General features: G+C 38.5%; 1 protein-coding gene across 4 annotated transcripts in view; it reads left to right on the top strand.

Moving 5' to 3' along the window:
* Positions 1-21,128, top strand: part of LOC131074359 (uncharacterized) — a 71,957-nt gene extending 50,829 nt beyond the window's left edge. The window contains exons 2-6 of one of the 4 annotated variants that reach the window (XR_009358508.1): positions 16,062-16,153; positions 16,403-16,590; positions 16,803-16,954; positions 17,177-19,277; positions 19,366-21,128. Coding sequence is in view for 3 of the 4 variants with exons in the window: in XM_058010957.2 (XP_057866940.2) it covers positions 16,564-16,590; positions 16,803-16,889; positions 17,177-17,989 (927 nt within the window). In the remaining variant the exon portion in view is untranslated. The remainder of the gene's footprint in view (positions 1-16,061; positions 16,154-16,402; positions 16,591-16,802; positions 16,955-17,176; positions 19,278-19,365) is intronic. The other 3 variants (XM_058010957.2, XM_059209154.1, XM_059209153.1) reach the window with 3 other exon arrangements.
* The last annotated feature ends 3,879 nt before the right edge of the window (positions 21,129-25,007 follow it).

The raw sequence follows: 25,007 nt of genomic DNA on the forward strand, positions 1-25,007 counted from the left end.
TTGTACATGAATAAAACTAGTTCATTAAGTTTTAATTGTCTTTGTTAGTTCGGTAACCCGGGGATGTAGTTGTGGGTGCGACAGTTGGCCCTTGCACCCCCTCGGTACCTTTATATACCTTAGAAGGTAACTTGTAAAAGGACACGATTACGAATGGAATAACATCTCTTATATTTTATCTGATATCTATGGCATTATTATTCTGCATTACGTGTTTTATCTGTATGTTTTAAGTTATTCACCCGAGAGGGTAAACACCCCATTCATCCAAATAATTTGAGGTAGGGCGATATCCGATGCACGGCTGAACCCGGTAAGTCGACTCTTCACAACATCCATGATACAGCGCCACGGCCCTTCGGCTACAAATGACTTTTTCATTTCCCTATTTTTTGTGGCGTTGGTCACAGAGGCCAGTTTAGCCGGTGTAAGGTTGCGGGAAACCATCTTCACCCAGTGTTCCTTCGTGTCCTTATTCATTTTCTTAGCTTTTAACTCCACTTTCTTCCCATAGCGGCTTGGTATGCCGAATACCCTTGTAAAGTCAGCTGCTGTGAAAGAAACCCTTAGCCTATGGTTGTCGTAAAAGGTGGCGTCAAACACGTCGACCATCATTCATAGCGGTACCTTGAATTTCTTTATGGGAAAAACTGGCATCTGGATAGCCCAATGAACTCCTGCTCGCTGTAAATTTTTTTTCACTTCGTGATCGGCAACATTCTCCTGCCACCACTTGCAGCACTCGGCTCCATTCACACCCTCGAACACAATAGTGTCGGCGGTAACCTTTCCTGTGGCTATCTTTGGCCTGTGTCTCTGTTTGCTAGTGCTGGTGCTTATATCGGTGCCTCCTGCAACTTGAACTTCGGATGGTAAAACCCTCATGGTCTTGTCCATGTTTGTCTGCAACTTTGCTTGCCAATGATGTTTGCCGGCTGAATGCATTCCCTGTAGTTTGCCTCCTTAACTTGCCAGCTGAGATATGGCTACCCGTAAAACCGTTACACCACTTCCTCTTCCTTGCAGCAATGGTTATGGATATGTTGGAAATCTAGTCGCCTTTGTCTTCAGGCCGAATGCCTACAGCTATGTGTGTGCGGCTGCGTGTGCGGTGTGCGACTGCGTCTTGTATAGGCTGGGCTGCGTGTTTGTGCGGCATCGTTTTTGTACTGCATCCTGTTGATGTGTATTTTGTACACCACCAAACACAGAATAAAATACCCAAAAGGTACCTTATCCTCTCTTGATTAAAGTCTCTGAATGCTGAAGATGTCGCGGAAAGGATCAATCGGGATGACTTCAAGGTTCTTCGTTGTAGGATCTCTACGTGTGGATAAGCACCAGTGGTCGTTGTATATGCTGTTTCTTCAAGGGGCCTTACGTACTTTCAGAGAAAGCTTGTCCGTGTTACTCTCTTTTCGACTGCAAGAACAGGATTTTCCTAACACTAACAGATTTTCAAAAAATGTCAAAAAGATAAGGGTTTCAAGGAAGAAATACTAATCTAATCCTAAGAATGACTCAATGAATGCTAGACTTGGTAAGATTCTACCAATTTCAGTATCGCCAAGAAATTACAACTCTACTGGAATTGATGCGATCTTCTAAGGTGATTCAATGACTTTCAAATCATCAAGAATATAGATACTATCATAGAGATACATATCAATACTTCCAAAATGATTGAATTCTTAAACAATCTCAATATTTCCAGTTGACCACACAAGGCGTCCTTACAATCAGTAAGAAGCTAATGGTTTGGAGTGTGAATCTCACCAAAGATCAAGCACAACACTTAGTCCTTCAAACTTAAACTTAAATACTACTTCAACTGAGAGTGATTCAAGAAGATAAACAATCATGAAGATAGCCACAAGTATTGCAATAAAACACCATAACTTCAATATTTTATTGATCTCAAAGCCAAATAGACAACAATTGTTCAAAATTCTTTCTTCACTACTCAATCTTGCTACACAATAACTTTCTTCTCTCTAAGCTCTCTCTCTTCTCTAACCTTTTCTATATATCAAAATGAAATGAGTGAGGGTATATATAGCATCCTCAAATACAATGAATGACCCAGATCGAAAGAAGATCAACGGCTGAGATCTTGACACCTAAACCCTAATTAGGGTTTATTACAAAAAAGTCCCCATTTAGATAAACATCATTAAATGCATAGCCAATAATTAATTGGCACAAATATCGAGGAAACATAGACCAATAGGAATTAAGCTGCCACATCATCCTATAACAACTTTTCATCTAGAATGTTGTTCCCTTTCCTATGCTCTTTCCTAGCATATTCAATGAATTTGGACACAATTCCCTCAATCTCAGCAATGGGAATTTCGGGAAGATTCTTCATTCGTTCTTCCAAGTGAAGGACTTGATCAAAAGCAGTGAGAAGAGCTTTCTCCCATCCAGGTTCAAGCTCTTTGGTCTTCTCAATCAAGAACATAGTAGCGAACATCTGATCTCGTTGCTTATCTGTGATGATGTTCTCCCCTTTGCAAAAGATGACTTTGACTCTCTCCTCCAACTCTTGAATGTCCACATCTGTCTCAATCTCGGTCCGCCTGTCAAGAATGGTACATAACACTTCAAACACCTTATCTTGAATTGGATGAATGATACCTTCAACTTGACTGCATTTGGTGTTGATGTCATCAAAAAGGACCTCTTTCATCTGGAGCAGAGCTGACCATTGTAGGAGATTATGGGCTCCTCCATCCATTATCCTTTCTTGTGCCAGAATCCGTCTTGGTGTTTGTCTTATCACTTGTAAGACAGGAATGATGACATCTCTAGTGTGAGTGCATGCAGCTACAGTTATCATTAGATTATGGATAATCTCAAGGACCTGGATAGCTCGATGAACTATCTTCATCATTCTCGTTGCAAATTCGACGGCTACCGTGTGGAATTTATCAATCCAAGAACCCATAAGCTGAACCAAGCTCTTGACCCTTTCTGCCTCGCCTACTGATTCAAGAGGGAGTTCTTGTAAAGGAGATACTGCCGGATCCTGACGTCTCAAGGGCTGATTGAGATGACTAAAATAGCTTCTCCAAGCACTGACCTCCCTCTCAAGCTTCTTATTCTTTTCCATTTCTTCTTTAAGTTTGTCTTTAAGTGCTTCAAATGAATCGGTTGCTTCTTCCATTGCTTGCTCGGAGGTAAGTGGACCAAGCTCAAATGTTTCTAAGTCATACTCATCTGCAAGAATCTCACCCTCATATTTGTCCACTACTGGTGTAGCTACTTGCAATTTCCTGGATCCTGTCTCATCTCTAATTACCTTAGACATTTTTGTGGCCTTCCTCTTTTCCATCACCTCTTGAGAACTTCCTATAAGGCTTTCTAAATCAAATACATCTTCTTCCTCTTCAACCACAACTACCCTTGTCAGTCTCTCTTTTAACCAATCTGGAATGGCGGATCTTGTTTCCCTTACTTGTATTTCTTTAAGCGGTAGTCTATCTTCTCGAGAAGGAGATGTCGCTTCATCATCATTCTTCTCTTCATGTAGCTCATTAGCATCAACTTGGGGAGATTGACTTGATGAATGTTGAGGCATCTGTCCCTTTTCTTGCTTGTCATTTTGTACCATGGATTCCATAGACTCATCAATTTCATATACCATCTTCTCCTGATCTTCTCCTTGACTTGCCTTCTTTTCATGTCGAGAAGATGTGCTTGGTGGGTGATTGGGATTGGTTTTCTGCTTCTTCTTGGAGGGTTCCCTTTTCTCAAGTCTTTCTTTCCTCTTTGAGCCCTTGGGATGAGAAGCATTCTCACTTACACTTGCTTCTCCTTCCTCTGGTCTTGCTTCCAAAGTGAATGTCATTGATACATTCTGCTCTTTCAACTTCTGATGCTGTACATCCACCCATCTGTGAGTGCAGGATAAAACGGGTGCCATCAAAGCTCTCAAGTCTAAAACCTCGGGCTCATTCCAATCTATCTTCACTTCTTTGTCCTCTTTCTCATAGGACGACTGGAGGTATCTACCATTATCCTGGGCTTGATCGGCTACTCTATAAATTTTGCAGTTCCTGATAAGATCTAAGGGTAGCCTGGAATGCATCTTTCTCTTAACCTCTAAATAACTTGGGAGATTCATCCAAAAGTCTTCTACCTAAAACTCATGCTTGTACTTCTTGCCAACTGTCTCCTCCATATAACCATGAGGATCAAAATTCTCCCGTGAGGCAAAGAATGAGAATGAGTATAAAGATAATTCCTTCTCTGCATCCTCCGAGGCTTGAGTGTTAGGACACACCTCAACTGAATTCCCCAATATAATGGGCACGGGAATTCCATTTCCATGCTTGTGTCTGGATGCCTTCGCATAAGCTGCCAACTGTCTAGTCACCTCAAGTAGCACTATCCTGTCTGTTGGATATCTTGGCAACATGTAGGGAGGTGAAGGACACCCCTGAATTCTGATGTATGTGAACTTTTGAAATTGGATGAACCATGCACCATACTTCTTCACAAGCTCCTGTGCATCTAGAGATAGCCGATTGTGAATCCCACCTTGCAATATCCTAGTAATGTTCATCGTGAAGGTGTCATTGACTAACTTTTAGTCACTTCTAGGCAGATGATGTAAATGAACATAGGAATCACAAACTCTCATTTCTCCGGGCCCTCTTCCGATTACTCCTCTATGAGGTAGCCCTGCATACTCGAAACTCCTGATTAAGGCATATATAACATATGAGCTCATGTGGAATGATTTGGTGGGTCTTAGCCTTCTCAACTGCACGTCTAGACAATTGCTAATAATTTTGGCCCAATAAAGTATCCCCTTTCCTTGGACTATCATTTGAATGAAAAAGAACATCCACTTTTCGAAGAAGAAGGCTTGAGGAGCCCCTGTAACTCGATTGAGCAAAGTTATCAAATCTCTGTATTCCTCCTGGAAGTCGATCCTATGCGGTGTATTGGGAATCTTGTTTAGGCGAGGCCGACTTTTGAGCAACCAATTCTTATTGATGAGGTTCAGACAAGTCTCAGGATCATCTTCATAGATCGACCTCGCTCCTTCTAAGCTTTTGTAAATCATATCTTTATGGTCTGGAAGATGAAGAGCTTCGCTTATAGCTTCCTTTGAAAGGTAAGCTAAGATGTTCCCGTCCTTGGATATGATCGTCCTTGATTGTGAGTCATAGTGGCGGGCACACTCGATCATCAGCTCATGACACTTGACGGCGGGAGGGAAACCTGTAGCCTTGATGATGCCACTTTCAATTATCTTCCTCGCAACAGGTGATGGCTTGCCAATGTAGGGGGCCTCTCGAAACTTCTTCATATTGAAGTTTCCTAAGTGTGTCTCCGTTATTACTCCATTTGGACACGATCTTGGTCTCCAACTCGTCACTCCTCTGATCCTCCTTGATGAGAGCCTGACGACTTGTAGATCCTCCGGCCTTGGGAGTCGCCATTTGATGCCTACATAAAAATTTCAAAATTAATCTTTAAGCATCATACCTTAAAGTGTAGAAACTAAGACTCTTCAAAAGGAAGATTTAAGATATTAATGATAATTCCAGAATTCCTCATTTCTCAATTAACTATGAATGGAATCAAACTTTCAAGACTTGGACCTTTTTCTAAAAAATGCTTATGAAATTAAGACAAGCCTTGGATAAGAACTTCAAATAATTTGATTCCTCATACCTTCTCCTTTGAAAGCCTAACTATGAACCTTGGTGAATGGAAGAAATAAGATCAGATCTTGCTGGATAAGGATTGAATTGCTGGCCTTCTTGGATGAATTGTCTTGATTAACCTTCAAAAGAGGTTCGCCTTCCACTAGCTTTTCAAAATCTGGAAAAAACACTCAGCAAATTCTGGAATTTAGTCTCCCACACTTAGCAAATTCTGGAATTTTAGTCTCCAATCTGCTGGATTTCGCTCCTCAATCTGCTCCTCAATTTCGCACTTTAGAAGGGATGAATGAATGATTTGAATTTGAAACAATGCCCCCCCCTATTATATAGAGCGTTCACCCTCCTTTTCCCCAAGGCCGACTTGGCAAAAAGGGGTAAAAAATAAATAAAAACCTTTAAAAAAAGGTGGCCGACTTGCCAATAAAGGCAAAATAATGCCTTTGAGCGCTCATTTAAAAATTTTAATTTAAAAAAATTAATTTAAATGCCTCCAAGGTGGAATCTTTTATTATTTCAAGGCCTAAAAATTAATTTATTAAAAAAAAATGCCTTTAATTAATGCGAATTTAAATTAATCCTCCCAAATGTTTCGAATTTAGCAAATTTGGAGATTTAGCACAAACAGGAGAATATCAACGTTGGATTGAGGCCTAGTGAAGCTTGCCAATGATTTCGCCCTGGACCCTTTGGAAGGGTCAGGAGCGATTTTCAATTTAAGACTTGAACACCTCATTCCCTTCACTCCAAAATCTCCTGGAAGGCAAGCTTATGTTTGTTTTGGCCTAATCAAGGTATTGCATTTCAATTTTTAATCATTTCTCATGAGCAATTAGGTGAAAATGTAAATTTCGCCCTGGACCCTCTGGGAGGATCAGGAGCGATTTTCTCATTCTAGGCCAGAATTCATCTTAGCTCAATCATTAAACTCCTCTAAGGCAATTTCCAAGGTCTATTTCCTTCCATCACTAGGTTAGCTCATTCAAATTTTGAAGGAAATAGTGCATTTAGGGGAATTTGGCTTTGGACCCTCTGGAAGGGTCAGGAGCGAAATTCACAATTGGGCTCAAACTGTTCATTTTCAAAGTTCAAAAACCACTTCAAGGCACTCCAAATAGGCTCTTTCATTGCATTCCAGACTTAGTTTTATTCAACTTAGGAGAAAAAGTGTGATTTTAGGGTTTTTCGCCCTGGACCCTCTGGAAGGGTCAAGAGCGATTTTCCCTCCTTAGGCCTACTTCTTTGTCAACTTTTGTTGAATCTTTCACTCTTAGCTAGGCAATGTTCTTCCTTATTCCCTCCACCCAAGTTTGGCTTGTTTCTACAAGGTAAAATAGAGGTTTTTCAAATTTTCGCCTTGGACCCTCTGGAAGGGTCAAGAGCGATTTTCCCTCTCTGGCCTAGAATCATCAAGTTTTGAAGCAAACCATTACTCACAAGTGGTCTCAAAGGCCTTTTCAACCTTGGTCTATCCCTGCCTTAGCAAAAACTTAGAAGGGACATGTTGATTTTATGATTTTCGCCTTGGGCCCTCTAAAAGGGTCAGGAGCGAATTTTGAGTTTTAGGCATATTTCTTCATTCCTTTAGCTCCAAATCACTTCTAAGGCATAAAACATCACGTCCTTCTCCCACCTAAGTCATGAATAGCAAGATTTTGTCTTGAATTTGCAAGAAAAGGGGAGGACTTGGAAATTTTGCTCTGGACCCTTTGGAAGGGTCAGGAGTGAATTTCCCTCTTGGCATCAAAACTTTCACTTTCAATGATCTCTCTTCGCTTCAAGGCAATCCAAACATTGTTTTAAACTCACGCCTAGGCTTAGCTTTGCCCAAACTTTGGAGGAAAAGATAGGTTTTAGAATTTTCGCCCTGGACCCTCAGCAAGGGTCAGGAGCGATTTTCCTTTTTTGGGCTTGGTTGCTTCTTGTTGGCCATCCAAAATATCTTCAAAGGATAAAACATACCTTTTCACATCCACTCCAACCATAAAAATCATTTTGACCTTGCAAGAAAAGGTGTTTTTGAGAATTTCGCTTTGGACCCCCTGAGAGGGTCAGGAGCGAATTTTGCAATTTTGACCCAAAATGTTTCACTTTTCACCTTGAAACCTCTTTGCCAAGTAAGATTTCATCTTGTACTATGCTATGAATAGGATTTCATGTCCAAGAAAAACCAAAAAAAAAGTGCTTAAAAGGAATTTCGCCCTGGACCCTCTGGAAGGGTCAGGAGCGAATTTTAGGTTTTCAACAAAGTCCATCTTTTCAAGTTGGAACTTTCTCAGGCGGGTGAAGGGAGTTGTTCCTGTTCCATTCATGCCCAAAACTTGACCCTCTTCACTGCAAAATAGGAGCATTTGGGAATTTCGCCCTGGACCCTCTGGAAGGGTCAGGAGCGAATTTCCCCTTCTTGGCCAAAATTGCTCATTTACCCATGCTTTCAAATCTTCAAATGTATCAAATGACGCCCAATCTCTCCTCCAAGATGCCCTGCACATAAAAAGTTAGCCAGAATTTATGTCAAATAAGCTCAAATAGCATTTTCGCCCTGGACCCTCTGGATGAGTCAGGAGTGATTTTTTCAATTCAGGCTAAACTGCTCAATTTTTAGTTTCAAACCATTTCAAAAGGTAAAGTCAGGTCATTTTCCAGGCTAAGAACAGGTTTGCAATTTCATCTAAGGCAAGAAATAGTGTTTAGGATGTAATTTGCTCTGGACCCTCAGTAAGGGTCAGGAGCAAAATTTGGTTTTAGGCATCATTTGGCTCTCCAAAATTGGTCAAACTCATCCTTAGGCAAGAACACATAAATCCATCCTCAAACATGTCAAAACTCAGCCAAAATCGTGAAGGAAAGAAATCCAGTCTACTAAAGATTTTCGCCTTGGGCCCTCTAGAAGGGTTAGGAGCAAATTTAGGTTTTTAGGCCCTTAATCCATCTCATTTTATTTAACTTGGCCGACTGGACTCCCTTTCTTCACTGACCATGCTTAGCTTACTCAGACTCAGAAACAAACAGGACCTTAAAAAGAAAACCCTCCTTCAATCTAGCCCTGACCTAGGACTTGCCCTATCCCTGACCTAACCAATTTGACTCTCCTGAAAGCTATACTTCATTCCGACAATCTTGAATCTTCAGGTAGACTATTAACCATTCCAAAACTTGGTTAGACTTAACCTGAATGAAACCTTAAAAACGAGCTTCCAAGGCTTAGCCTTAACCCAACTGGCTTAGACAGACCACTCACTCACCCAAAATCCTGAAAGCAGAGAGAAAAACAAGCAAAGAGAAAGCAAAACCAAAAAAAACGAAGAGGGGGGTCCCCATTCTAATGGGGCGATGTGTGAAATGGTCACAACACGTCCCCCTTGTGCTGCGACGATGTCTTTGCGGGCGTCGTGTGTTTGTGCTGGCGGCTGGTGGCGTCTCTTTATGCTGCTGGGCGGTGTCTTCATGCGGTGGTTTCCACCGCACGGTGTTGCCACCGCACGGTGGTCCCACTGTTCAATGGTTCCACTTACATATTTTTTATTTTTATTTTTATTTTTTAATTTTGTTTGGAGTATTCCCGCCTGTCACGTGGGTGACCCGGATTCGTCCCCTGACAACGGCGCCAGATGTTTGCCACATACAAGTAAATGATTAAATGCAGAAAGTAAATGTACAGAACATAATGGAAATATATTAAAAAACCAGTTTCTGTATTAATTCAACAGTCGATGTACATCAAGTGCTTATAACATTACGCTAGATACGACTATCATGATGATACTAAGAAGGAAAGGTATGCATTATATAATACCCGAAGGGGTGCGACCAACCGTCGTGTCCAACTACCCTTCGGGACGACTAACTAACTGACTGCCGTAACTCATTATTACCGATGACAACATAAACTAAATATGACAACCTAACATAATGATTATTCCTGGCAACAAAGGATATTTTATTTTGTCAAAGGTTCTAAGTTTTGGCATTAATCACTATACCTGCTTAGGGAAGGTCTACTGAAAGGATATTGGTGTTGTTTAGGCTGCATTATTCTAGACCTTGTAGTTTGTGCATGCTGAAAGTCTAAGCAGGACAGCAACACAGATGGCAGTTGTATATTATCACAGCCTCCCCCAGAAACAGCTTCAAAATCTGTGTAAGGAAAATGGAATACCTGCAAATAAAACAAATTCCTTTATGGTAGATGCTCCTACTTCGATCTTGAAGGTATTTGCTGCTAATATTTCTGCTTGAATCTATTTAAACAATTTAAACTAAATACTTTTTAAACTTAAATCATGTGGAGCAGAAGGGTATACCTGGGGAGATACAGAAAATTGTAACTCTTAACTTCTGCCCATCACATATTTATTTGAAACCAAAATTTGAAATTAATTATATGATAAGCTATATGGTATATTTCATAATTGCATTCTGATTTCCCTTGTCACTGGAAAAGTGTGGGTTGTTCAGTCATCTAATATTGATTCTTCAATAGGGTTGTTTAGACATCTAATAGTTATTCAACTAACTCTTCAATGCTGAAGGTTGATAAGCCCGATGTTGATTATTACAGCCTTCCCTAGAAAGAGCTTCAAAATCTATGTAAGAATCATGAAATACCTGTAAATAAAACAAATTCCTTTATGGCAGATGCTCTTACTTCGATCTTAAAGGTATTTGCCACTACTATTTTAGTTTGAATCTATTTGAACAATTTAATCTAAATACCTTTTAGAGTTTTAAACTTAAATAATGTGGAGTGGAAGGGTATACCCGAGGAGATACAGGAAACTGTAATCCTTAACTTCTGCCCATCACATATATATTTGAAGCCAAAATTTGAAATTAATTATATCATTAGCTATATGGTATATTTGATAGTTGCATTTTGATTTCACTTGTCATTGGAAAAGCTTGTATTGTTCAGTCATCTAATATTGATTCTTTGATAAGGTTGTTCAGTCATCTAATATTGATTTTTTGATAGGGTCGTTCAGTCATTTAATATTGATTCTTTAATAGGGTTGTTCAGTCATCTAATACTTATTCAACTAACTCTTCAATGCTAAAGGTTGATAAGCCAAATGAGTTTGGCTCCGCAACTCCTACAACCTCACCTAAGGATGTAGGTGTTGTGACGTTTTCACACATTGCCCCATTGCGAATGGGGAACCCCTACTTTTTATGCCCTCTCGGTCTTTTGACTTTTGTTTGTTGGGTCTTTTCGCGGTAGTCTCGTTAGTCCTCCTAGTTTGCAAATGTTTGGGGGTCAATTTGATCAAGTTTGTAGCTCATTTGAGCAAATTCGATTAAGTCTAGAGCTTGTTTTGTTTGTTTTAGGGTTTTTGGCCTTTAGACCTAAATTTGAGGCCTTTCTTTTTGGGTTTTGGAAAAATTGATTGTTGCATTGGAATTAGGGCCCTTTAAGGAACCTACCCGTGAAATTTGAGCGAATTTTGAGCAATTTTCTATTTTTAGAAAATTCCTATTTTTTTAGGGATTTCACTGCCTCCTAGATGGGGAACCCCTACTTTTTATGCCCTCTCGGTCTTTTGACTTTTGTTTGTTGGGTCTTTTCGTGGCAGTCTCGTCAGTCCTCCCAGTTTGCAAATTTTTGGGGGTCAATTTGATCAAGTTTGTAGCTCGTTTGAGCAAATTCGATTAAGTCTGGAGCTTGTTTTGTCTGTTTTAGGGTTTTTGACCTTTAGACCTAAATTTTGAGGCCTTTCCTTTTGGGTTTCGGAAAAATTGATTGTTGCATTGGAATCAGGGCCCTTTAAGGAACCTACCCGTGAAATTTGAGCGAATTTTGAGCAACTTTCTATTTTTAGAAAGTTCCTATTTTTTAGGGATTTCACTGCCTCCTAGATTGGTCTAATTTTGCCAAAAATCAAACTTACTATTTTTAGTAAGTTCTTATTTTTAGTGTCTTTGTCTTGTTTTGCCCTAACTCTGACATTTTGAAACACTTTCTATTTTTGGAAAGTCTATTTGTGGCAGGTTCCTCGTAGGCATATATTGAAGGTTGAGCATTCCTGAACACTCCTAAATCCGGAAGGTAAAAAAGCATGCTAAATGGATCAAAAAAGGGCTAAGTATGGACATCCATTCCAGAAGGAAAAAGCATGGAAAATCTTCTAAGTTTGGCCCATGGAAATCACTTCAATTCCCAAAATGACTAAGTCATGGAAAGTTCCAAAAATGCCAAATTCCTTGACCAAGTCATGGAAAGTTTAAAAAAAGCCAAATTCCTTGACCAAGTGAAAATAGCGCTCAAGTCAGGAATAGAGCGCCAAAATAGAAGATATGGAAAATAAGAAAAATGGAGAATTCCTTGACCAAGTGAAAATAGCGCCCAAGTGTAGAATAGAGCACCAAAATCAAGATGTCAAGGAAAAGCTTGAAAAGTTGAAATTTCCTCCATGATGAGGATTCTGATAGACTTATAAAGCACTGAGGGGGAGGGGGGGTGGTGAATCAGTGACAACAAAAACAATATCACTTTAAACACTGACCGATTGAGATACTTAACAAGTTTACTAAACACTATGCATGCAATCCAAAATGATATTAAAGCATCCACAGTAAGTAAAACATCCACCATAACGCAAGTGTTTATACGTGGAAAACCCAAATGGGAAAAACCACGGTGAAATGGGACTCACAAGTTAACTATCTGTAGTAATAGGTAATTGACCGGTTAAGGTCTACAAAAGTGCTCTGCTAGGAGCGAATCCTGTTAAAGATCCCAGAGCTCTGTTAGGAGCTATACCCTGTTAAAGGTAGTACCCTGTTAGGAGTAACCTCGGTAGAGGAATTCTAAATCCAAACTAATGGATCACCTTGTTAAAGGATTTGTACAATGAAGCTTGTTAGAGCTTACCCGGTTAGGGGATTTGACTATTGTAGTGATTAGAGAACAACAGGTGGCGTGATCTAGAAGTAGCACAACTTGCTTGAATAGATCCTCTTCTGCGCACTCAAAACTGCATCACCAACATATTCTGCAACAACTTAACACTTCTATTTTTGCATCAAATCATCTCATAAGAAATAGTTCATCTTAATGTCATTATATAGACATTTAGATTTCATGTCGGCTTAGAAATCATATCACAATTTCCTAGGTGCAGTGTATCTGGACAATCTAACATAACTCATCACAAATTATTGCCAAAATTTGTCATTTAGGAGTAACTCATCACGACTGGTGATAACTCATCACACAATCAATGAATACCGATTGGAACACCGATACCGGTTAAGAGTTAACCACTTTCAATATGTAAATCGATTGTCCTCTACTTGCTTCTTTGATGGTCTCCACTGAATCTCCAAGTTGGTGTCAAGTCATTCTTGCATATACCAGTTGTCTACATGTATCGGTTTGACACTCTCTAAACCATCATAAACTAAACATCCAATACTGGTTGCAATACAAGTAACTTTAGAAGTAATACCGGTGATGTGTGTGTACATGTTCCATCAATGACAACATATGAAGTCATTCATTACAATCATCATCAAGCCAACAGATTCCACGCCCAAGACAAAAGATGGAAATTTTCCAAGTTAAAGAAGAAATTGAAGGTCAAGGATAGATTGAAAAATAAAATTCCCCTTGGGGAAAAATTTGAAAAATCCTCTTTTAGGCATCAAAATTTGTCCGAATTTCAAAAATTCTTTAGAATCGGCTAAGTGAGATTTTTCTCTCTCTTGGACCCTGGTACTTAAATTTGGAAATAATTCCTAAAAAATACGAGATGTGAAAAATTGGTCAAAAAGCTCCCTACGGACATGATGAATTTAAAGAGCACAAAAATTCCTTCCTCAAGGAACAAATTTCCAGATTTTCTTCTCCAGTTCCAAAATGTGGCCAAGGTTGGAAGCAAGATGTAAAAATCAAGGTTTAGGAAGAAAGGTTCAAAATTCAAAAAAAATCCTTCCTCATGGAAGAACTGCGCCCAAGAAGAAGAAATTCCAGGAAAGTGAAAAATTTGTCTGTGTTGGAAATTCCTTCCTGCACGACATAATTCTTGGAAAAAGTGAAAAAATTGACTAAGTGTTGGAAATTCCATCCTTCACGACAAAATTATTGGAAAAGGTGAAAATTTGGCTAGGTGTTGGAAATTCCTTCCTTCACGACAAAATTCTTGTAAAAGGTGAAAATTTCGCTGAGTGATGGAAATTCCTTCCTTCATGACAAAATTCTTGGAAAAGGTAAAAATTCGCTCCTTCAAGACAAAATTCCGGGAAAGGTGAAAAATTGACAAGTGTTGGAAATTCCTTCTATCAAGACAAAATTCCAAGAAAGGTGAAAAATTGACTTCGGAAATTCCTTCAAGATGAAATTCCAAGCAAGGAAGAAATCACACCCTAGGATGAATTGAAGATAAAATTTCTAAGGCAAGGAAGAAATCAAGGATGAACTGAACAAGAAAATTCCCCTCTGGAAAATTTTTGAAAAATCCATTTTTCGGGCATAAAAAATTATCCGAATTTCAAAATGATGATAGATTTGGATTCAAATTCGTTAGAGAAATTTCTCTCTTGGATCCTGGAACCCTAATTTTGAAAAATCTCTAAAAAATAGGAGATGCAAAATTGATGGAAAAGCTTCCCCGGAACAAGAGAAATTCGAAACTTCAAGAAAATTCTTCCTAGGTAAAGTTTTCTCTCTCCAAGGGTTTCTCGCCAAGTGGCAGCCAGTCAACGCATGATGAATTAATGGAGCATCTTTTGCATGCAGTCGTCGCAAGTGGAGGCGATAGTGCATTTATGGCATGATGGGGCAATTTTGCATGGAGGAATCTTTATTGCACAATAGGCAATCTTTTGCATGAGGGTGCATTCATTGCATAGTGAGCACTTTTTGAATGTAATGGTTAATTAATGCTTCATGGGTGCCATTTTTGGCAGGATTGTAATTAATTGTACATATGGGCGTTTATTGTTGATTCCCACCTTGTTGAAAACCCTAATTAGGGTTTTGCATGCAGCCAAGGCATGAAGCCTATATAAAGGGGTGACCCCCTCCTTTGTAAAGCGGAGGGAGATTTGTATGAAATTGTTGCAATAAGTTTTGAGATAATAACAGTGAAACATTGTTCTCTAATGGTGTCCACTTAAGTTATTTTTCAAGACTTGCTGGTTTCACCTTCCTCACTTAGAGTAGAATTTTATTTTCTCAATTGTTAGATAAAGTGCTTTGATTTCAATGAAGAATGTAATGGTGTTTGATGAATTTCCATGGTTCATACTTTTTGCATCTTGTTGATTAGAAGATGCAGTGTAAAGTTAGCCTGAACCCCCAAATCTATGCTAAGTTGGATTGTGAATAGTCGTTTGGATTGCGTCGTGTTGGGTATTCAAATGCACTTTTTCAATGTGAAAATCCTTTAGCATCCTCAGAAGATTGCACTGGTTCTTGCGGAGTTGTAGTTAATCTTGGTGAAGCAGAGCTTGGTTTATTTGGGATTTGCCCACTAGAGCACTATCTATTGATATCACTGCCCTTAGGAGTAGATTTAGATCCTTCTAAACCCTTTCCGCTTTATTTTCAGTTCATTTTAGTTCGTTTGAAGCAGAAGCATCACATAATTGCCATATCCGATGATGGAGTTCTAGCCACAACAAAGAAGTGAAATAATGATCCAAACGTAAGGCCCCTTGGATTACCAGCAATCACATCAGCCAACTGAGTCACGTCCGTTGCATATAGGAACCTTGGAGTCGATTGTTTGAACTTTCCGCAATCTTAGCCTACAATCGCACTTTGATCAAGAGAGAGTAAGGTGACTTTTGGTAACTTTATTATGTGTTCGACGCTGTCATAAAAAACACGTCAACAGTAGGGAACAAATCCATTTCTTCTATACTAAAAATATACAATAATAGGGAAGATTTCACTGCATCAAAATTTCCTTATGGAAGTACTTTTTCGTCTTTGGAAATTCAATCTCAAAGAAAAGAAAAGATTGAGGAAGATGCTATCCCTTCAACAGTGGATACTCATACTGAAGAGTTCACTGGAGAAAATCCAAAGACAGAAACTACAACAATTGATAACAGTAATACAACTATTACATCTGAAGCAGAAAAAGTTCTATTGTATGTTGCATCATTGGGTACTGATGATCGGAAAGAACTTTACCATCATGCTAATCAGCAAGTTGAACCTGGTCCAGACACTCCTATAGCCCTTTATGAGGATGCGTTGGTATGGATATTCTATTCAGATAGTATCTTTTATATATTGGTCACCTTTTGAATTCTTGATCATGTAGTATCAGTCTTTTTGTGGCAAATTAAAATTTGAAGTTACAAATCTAGTGATCTTTTTATAACATCAGGTTGTATTTTTCCTGGTTACGTTTTCCTCTCTTTGTAAAGATGTGAACGACAGGCTGGACAATGAAACCAAAATATTTACTCATGACGAGCAGAAAACAGTTAATGTGCAAAGAGTCGATCATTGGGGTCAGGTGAGTTCTATACTATAGAAGTATCTCCTATTTGTTCAGAGTATGATCCTTCCTTCTTTTCCTTCTTATCCTTAGCCCTTAATGAGGATGTGTTGGTATGGACTTTCTTGTCAGATAATATCTTTTTATCATTTGGCCACCTTTTGAATTCTTGATCATATAGTATCAGTCTTTTGTGGTAAATCAAAATTTGAAGCTATAGATCTAGTGATTCTTTTATAATCTTAGGTGATATTTTTCCTTCCCCAGATTATCAGGAAGAGCTTTGTCAACTGCCTAAATTTATTACTAGAATTGGTGATGAATATTCACTGGGTTGCACATCCATTTTCTCTCTTTGTAAAGATCTGAATGATAGTTTGGACCATGATACCAAAATATATACACACAATTAGCAGACAACAGTCGATATGCAAAGATTGGATCATTTGGGTCAGGTGAGTTGTATTCAAATAGAAATCTCTCCTATTTGTTCAGAATTTTGTCCCTCCTTGTCCTAAGGCCACACCATTATTTGATGATGACCATGTGGTATTTTTGACTTCTATAGCAGATTTATTTTTGAATCTGCTCAATTCAGTGGTCTGAATATTATACGTATGCTATTTTTAGTGGTTATATATCTCTCATTTGGTTTGTTGATGATCAGGAAAAGCATTGTCAACAAAGTAAAGTTGTTACCAGAAATGTTGATGAAGAATCCTTACATTGCACATCCAACCTTTCTCCTTGTTCGGTAAGTTTTCTCCTGGTCATGAGGAGAGGTCAATTCATGTTGAAGGAGTAGACCTTTTGTCTCAGGTAAGGTACATAACAAGGGAGACATCCCTATTATGCTGCTTCCCTTGTGGTATGATCTCCCTGTTGAATTTGTATTCTTGTTATCTTTTGACTGTCAGATAGCATATGGTTTAAGGATCGGTATCTCAAATATTAAAACAATGAGCAACCGCATGCTCATATTGCTTGGTTTTTTGTTGTTTTTGTTTCACTTATTTAGTTAGTTGATTTTGTGGATTTCAGGAGAAAGAGATATACATGAGAGATCAGGAAGAAAATGATATTGATCCAGCACTATTATTATCTTGTGAAAGTCTGAAAAATCACCATGATAATGATAAGAATAGCCAGAGGCACATTGACATTGATGACAGAAAAGGTTTGTTTGCAATGGAAATGGTTATAGATGATGAAACAGTGAAACATGATCAACCATGCAACCAACCACCATTTTGCAGAGGAAATGACAAGGAAATTGACATTGATGACAAAAAAGATTTGTTTGAAAAGGAAATGGCTATAGATGATGAAACAGTGAAACATGATCAACCATGCAACAAACTGCCATCTTGCAGAGGAAATGAAGTTAAGAAAAGTATGGTCAAGATTCAGAGAGCTCAAGTTTCTAACAAGTCTCCTTCATTTCAGCTTTTTGTCTGCCATGTTAATCGGATTAAGCGATTTTTTGACCTTGAAAATTCCAGTTCATTAGAATGGATGAAAACCCATAATTGTGAGCTTTCTGAGTTGAAATCAGCAAGCTGTAAAACCATCTGCAAAGTTGATGTGAGAGCAAAAAGCAGGAAAATTAAGTCAGATAAGCTTATTGATTTGCAGCTACTGACTTTAGATTTTGAGAGGTTTTCAGATCAAAATCTAACTACATGCTCTTCAAAATTCCTTGGAAGCCAGAATTTTGGTTCCATATTGCCCATTACTAAGAAATTGGATGTTTGTAGGGAGCTGAGACGCACCTCTTCATTCCTTATACCTCCACATGGTGCAAATAGAGGCAAATGCTTATACCTCCACATGCTTGTCTCCTTTCATGACTAAGAAATCAAGCAAGCTCTCATATACTTTCATGTCTCCAAAAAATACAATAAATGTTTCATTCTCCTCCCCTTCAGCATTTGGAGATTCACACAAATCTGTTAGCACACAGGTATATAGATATTTTCTTGTCCTTTATATTTTCCTTACTAAAGCTTATTTAATTTTTGTTTAAAATATGTTGTTGGATGTCCTCGTATAGATTCATAATCTGGTTTAAAAAATAGACCAGATGGTAATGTTAGTTGCCTTTAAAGAATTCCACCAACTGTTCATCTAATAGTTACATAATTTGATAATGTTTGTCATCTATGTCCATGCCTCATATAGATTCATAATCTGGTTTAAAAAATAGACCAGTTGGTAATGTTAGTGCCTTTAAAGAGTTCCACCAATGGTTCATCTAATAGTTACATAATTTGATAATGTTTGTCATCTATGTCCACGTAATTGATAGGTTAACTGCTCATCTGAAAATTCTTGGCCAATAAAGACACCACCATCAAAAGTACCAAATTTCTCTATTAAGTTGGGGAAACCAGAAAAAGAAGTGTCGCTTGCCAAGCATCATCCTAACACAAAAACTGCCTATTCTATAGATGAACGTGCCAGTCCACATTCTTTTGTTGAAGCAGTATCTGCAAAGACTCCCATCAAAGATGGATGTCAAGATGTTGAAATGTTGGATCAAGAGTTGCACTATTATTCTACCGAAAGCCCCCAAAACAAAGCAGACAATGAACACAATTTTCGTCTTGCAGAGGTGTGTTATTTTCCTAAAATACTAAAAAGGAAAAGGACTCTTGATGCTTTCAGCCCCTCCATTTGTTACAATCAAAATATTAGATGATTTTCATTTTAATATTGGGTGAATGAGCCTCCAGGCCCAAAGATAGGTGATTTTCATTTTGTGCAGATGAGGCTCTAGGTAGGCCACACTTATCAGGTGAAATTTGTTATGGTGGATATTTGGCTTTTTGTTTTCGTTATATGCAGTTATATGTAGAAGAATATCTTAGAAAATTGTCTAAAGGGTTGGCTTCCAATTTTTTATAGTTCTTGAGCACTGTGAATTCTTAATTTCAACTTTTTGCTAGTTAGTTTATAAGTTTGTTGTATTTACTATTAATATTTATAGATATTGAACTTAAGTGATGATTATGGGGAAGTCTTTCAGGATTAATCCAGGTTAATTCATGCATATTTTTATTTCTTTTCCTGGCTAAAGAGCAGACCCTGATGCATTTTATCTTTTACAGAACTATCAGAATAGTGACAAGAAAATTGAGAGGTTAGCAATGCCTTGAACCCTCAAGATGTTTTGTATAGAGTTCTATTCAACTATAAACAAATTCTCAAATCTTTATGTTTTATTTCAGTGTGTCATAGACGAGTTGTCCCCATAATTATCAGAAGCAAATGCACAAGAAAAGCCTGTTGCAAGATTTACAAGCTGAAGAGAATAGAAAAATTTCGAGGTACAAGGATGACTATAAGAAGTCTCCATTTACTAAATGTTTACGAGGCATGAACAATTTAGCAAGAGCTGCTACCGTACGAGCAGACATCCTAGCTAGAAGAAGGGGGATTACCTCTTGTGGGAAATAGTCCTGCTTATTCACAGTCTACTTCTACATTTCATTTTCTCCCTTACCAGATTCAAAATGTGCAAGGTAAAAAAGCTAGGATAGAATTCTGAGAGGTGAGACTGGTAATGAAAATGGCGCTTCTCCCCAAGTTTACCATGAGACAGACCTATGTGTTTCTTCCATAAAAAGATATGATAGAGAAGATCCAGTAGTCATTCCCAGTGTATGGAGAGATAGAAATCCGTCTGTTCCTCAAACTCTAGGGAAGGATCCTATGCATAATTTCTGCAATATTGCTATGCCTATAGCACATAATGGGTCAGTAATAATAAGTGCTTCAGCAGGTCTTCCAAGAGATGAGGCACAACAAAGCAACTCCATAATTAGAGAATCAAATCCAAAGTTGTCTGAAAGACTATTCAATAATATCTCCCCTAGCTCATCAAGAAAAAAATATTTTGTTTATGGATTTATTCCAGGGAAGGTCCTTTTGCAAAACATTGCCAATATTTCTGCCCCCTAAGTGGGGCCAGTTATGACACATGTGTCAACAGAGATTGACAGGGAGGAAGATAGACAGAACAACACTACAAGTAGTGAATATAATCCAAAATTGCTTTGTTGATCCTTTCAAGAAGCAATCCTTTGAGAAAAACGTGGCAGAGTCTTCAGACAGAATGCAAGCACAGAGAATACAACATGATGTTATGAACCATCTTTCTGGACAAATGAATTTTGCTGAGAAGGTTCCTAATAACAGGAACAACATAGATTATTTGTTAAAGTTAAATTTGATTAAGTCTTGCATATTAGAGACTGAAGATGGACCTACTGAAAAGGTCGGAGAGAGTCAAACTAGACACCAGGGACAATTAAAGACCCCTCTGAGAGGGAAGGCTAAAGAAAAGGCAGTGGAAGTTGCCAAGAAAAAAACATTTGTTCAATGGAATGACAAGGAGAACAGGAATAACACAGGTAACTTATTAGATTTAAATTGGATCAACTCTTACATATTGGAGATTGAAGATGGATGTATTAAAAGGGTGGAAGGCAGAAAAGACACCAAGAACAGTTTAAGAGTCAAGACTTCTTTGAGAGGGAATCCTGAAGAAAAGGCAATGAAAGTGGCTAAGAAAATGGCCATTGTTCAATGTTGGAAAGAGACCTTAAATTCAAAAAGGGGAATCACCACAGTAAATTAGCTCCGTTTCAAAGGGAATTACTGCAACTTTTGGCTTCTCTCTTCTAACAGCACTAGCAGTGATTGAAAACTGTGTTGCCAATTTATATGATTTGGATCTTTTAAAGATGTAAGTATTCTTTTGGAACACAAGTCACTTATTCTTTTAAACTCCATTGTAATTGACTCAATACTTGAGGTTTGTCTTTTACACATCTTACTTATTCCTTTGAGTTCCAGTGTAATTATCTCAATTGACCATTAATTGAGACTCGTCTTACTAACACATCTTATTTATTCCTTTAAACTCCTATAGTAGTCATCTCAGTTGTTCATTACATAAAGACAAATGTTTTTATATCTATATTATATTTCCGTTATATTTCTAGGTGAGTCCAATTTAAACCATGTTGAAATGCCCCTTAAGCAAAAATTTTCTGCTTTGTAATAAGCTAGTAATAATCTTATTGACGACTTAATGCAAATGTTTGTTTCTATATCTAATTTATATGAGCTGTGCAGCATTTTTTGTGGCTACATAAAGCTTTTTATTGTTTAAATTTCTGGTATTATGTCTTGGTTTGCAGGATTATTCATCAGATTCGTGTTATTCTGGCACCTAATCATTCAATTTCGTCCTACTAAGTGTTATGCCTTGCACACACTCCCCGTCGTCGACAGGGTCCCCCTTTCAATGTTTTCTTGTCTCGTCCTTGCTCAGGTCCCGAGTAGGGAGCTCCGGTAATTTGCAGAGACGATGCAGCAATCAGGAGTTTGAGGTATTAAGGAGAAAGGAAATTTGCCTTGGAGGTTAGTTGCAATTCCGATTACAAAGTGATAATAGGGTGAATGAGCCTAACATTTTTTCAAATTCGGCTTGAAAGACTAAACATTAGACAAAGTTGGTAAAATCGGCATGAGGGCCGAAAATCGCCTAAGGTTTGAAAATTGGCCTATAAGGCTAGAACGTGAGAAAGTTCACTAACTCGCCTAAGTTTGAAAAGTGCCCTTTTAGGCCAAAAAAGTCCAAACTCGCAAAATGCTCAAGTAGGCCGAAAAAGGACATTAAGTTATAAAACTCGCAAAATGCTCAAGTAGGCCGAAAAAGGACATTAAGTTATAAGTCGCGCAATGTGAATTGTGCAAAAGCTCACAAATTGGCCAAATAAGCCAAAATTCATAAAGTTTGAAAAGGTGCTAAGCCAGCCGAAAGTATCAAATAAGCAATTTCGCTAAATTTCTTCCCACAGGCCGAAATTCACGCAACTAATCATTTAGGTCAAAAGCAAGAAAGAATATTTCAAAATCGCGCGAAGTCATCATAGGCCGAAAATCGCACAAAACTATCTTTTGACCCAAAAGCCGTTCATATCCCAAAATAACGATGCAAGCTGAAAATAATCCCAAATGCCGGAGATGCAATGAATAACCAAATCGCGCATTTTGAGCTTTTTACTCGAAAGAAGAACAAAGCGGAAATCTCGTATAAGGCTTCAAAGAACCGAATTTCCTAAAATCGCGCATCTAAGTTATTTTGGCCGAAAATGAAATGTGCAAGTCAAATTGCCCAATAACACCTAAGAGCTCGAAAAACGTAAAAGTTCACGAATTCTTCTATTTTGCCGAAAAACTCATAGGGAGAAGTTTATAAAAGACCAGTGTGAATGCATATTCATTTCATGTCGAAACCCTCAATTTTCAATTCCCACGATTAGCATTCTTGCCGAAATCTTTCATTCTCTGCAAATCACGCGAATAGTCTTAGGAAGCCGAAAATCCTCAAATCGCAAACGTCATCAAAATTGCGCAGAACCTTTGTATAAGCCGAAAATCGCAAAGCCAACTTCCAACATTTTGAAATTCACTATTAAAGTCCGAATTCACGCAAAGGAACCCGCAAGCAATCAAGAGGCCGGAAAGGGAAGTAAGTCCTAAATCACCATTTGACCTTCATTATGCCGTATTTTCAAGCGCATTAAATCGTTCTAAGTTTAAAATCGCTCAAACCCTCTTCAAAGCCAAAAATAATAAGCTTGCATTTTGGAGTAATAGATTCAAGGTTTGCATTCTTGCCTACAAAGCCAAAAATCGTAAAGGAGTTAAGTACATATGAAGGAAATAGGGCGTAGGTCAAAGAGTCGATCCCGAGAGGTTCTCCCTTCATCACCGAATTTCAACTGTTTTTGGTCAACAACCTATCATATTGCTGCACGGTAAGATAAATTCATCCTTCACATGGTTAAAACGATCATATTTCTTTTACTTAAGATGGACTTGAAGAATGAATTGTGAAAATTTAAACTTAAACCTTTGGAATCAATCAATCATTTTCCAAAGCACTCTTTTCCAAGTGCATTTTTGAAACAATGAACTTTCAATTATTAGAACATTTAAACGTCGAGTCGCAAGCCAAAACGTTCGTAACTTTTCGCCATTAACAATCAGGAGTTACATTTCAAAATCCGCTCCAAGAACAATAGTTAACCAAACCAACTTGACTTTCAACTTTAAATTGCATTTAGCTTCCTAACGATCAGATTTAAATTGTTTAAATGTCGTGTTTTAGCAATATTTTCAAATTTCGATTACCTTGTTGATCGTGAATCTTAACGCTAACGTCGTCTTCTGGTTGTGCTAACCCGTTTTTGTTACCTTAATCTCGTCTCATAATCCATGTCCGGTTGTGTAGGATAGATGCCTAAATCGGCGATTGAGTCCTCAAAAGCACTTGGCGCAACTAGAACTTCTCAGATTTCCAAAGCTGACATTTCCAACAAGGTCGAAAAAATGAAGTACCAGTACCAAGGAGGAGGAGTTAGGGAGTCGAAGGTCTAGAGTGTGTGGGAAAACATAGGAGACATGGACCTAGGCCATATTGATATTCAGGATTTCAGGAACAGAGTGTACTCTCCGAATGCCTATGGCATGCCCAAACAGATGATGGAGAGTGGTATTGCTCAGGCAGCTCGTTTCCCTCCGGTCGTGCAAAATTATGAATTAGTGGTTGAGGCTGCTAGACATTATTAGCCGAAAACCAGATTAGTGGTATTGAAGGGCATGGTACTAGCTGACTTCACGCCTGAAGCCCTTGGGGAAGCATTTGATATCCCGTTTTTCGATGATCCCATTGCCACAACTATCGATGAGGCTCATGTTGTTTATGACATGAATCCTGCTAAGTGCAAAACATTGATAAATGAAGAATGGTTCAAGGAGAGAAGACCCCCAAGCACTAGAATCAGTAAAAAGACCCCTTAGAAGCGATTTTCACAATGAGTATGGTGATATGGCTACCCTACTCAACCAAGTCATGGGACTTCCTCAATCCAATCTCTTTGACGAATGGATGTTCTACTTCACTGAGAAAGTCTTCCCTAGGAAGTCTAAATTCGACTGGGCTCAGATAATCAGTGACAATATTCATACACAGTTGGTTGAGCTTGAAGAAAAAAAGTACTTTGCCATGACTTCCTACTTGGTCTACATGTTTGCTCGACATCAGTTGCTGACGGGATTAATTAAGGCGAGATTAGGAATGAGCCAAATCAAGTGAAGGTATATGACTACTACCCTCAGTTGCATTACTATTACATTGCACAAATAGAAAAGAATAACATCGCATAAACAATTGGTTAGTACGTGAGTGTTAATGATGCTTTTACAATGCGCTTGGTTAGGTTAATGCAAGGAGGATTGCATATAAGGTTGTCAAAACAGGCTATCACCCCGATCCAAAAATACGGTGCATGGTTCATCCAGTTCACTAGGTTCACCTACATCAGAATAGCAGGCTTTGAGGGAACACCATTCCGGCTTCCGCGCTATCCATCAGACAAAGTAGTCCTCATGGAGGTAGCAAGGCAGGCACACCCAACAGGCACCTTACTCAGAGACAAAAAGCAATCAGGGTTCACCTTCCCCATGATTTTGGGCACTCTTGATGCGCACTTCAAAAATTCGGTGCAAGTTGAAGAGTCATTTGCTGAATTAGCATGCTATTGCTTATAGGAACATTTCTCGAGGAAATGCTTTGATCATGATAAATTGGCAAAGAGGGCCTACAACAAGCATAATAGGGCCAAGGCATCAATTGAGGACTATTGGAGCAATTGTTTTGATGACTTTGAGATCCGTCGCCGAGAATATTCTAGGTTAAGTGTTAAACAAATGCGGGTTTATGAGTACCGCCAGGTCCCAGATCAAGTGACAGACTATGGAAATTGCTTAGAAGTTCGGGAATTTAAAGCAGTCA

This window comes from Cryptomeria japonica, chromosome 7 (assembly GCF_030272615.1).
Source record: "Cryptomeria japonica chromosome 7, Sugi_1.0, whole genome shotgun sequence".
NCBI lineage: Eukaryota > Viridiplantae > Streptophyta > Pinopsida > Cupressales > Cupressaceae > Cryptomeria > Cryptomeria japonica.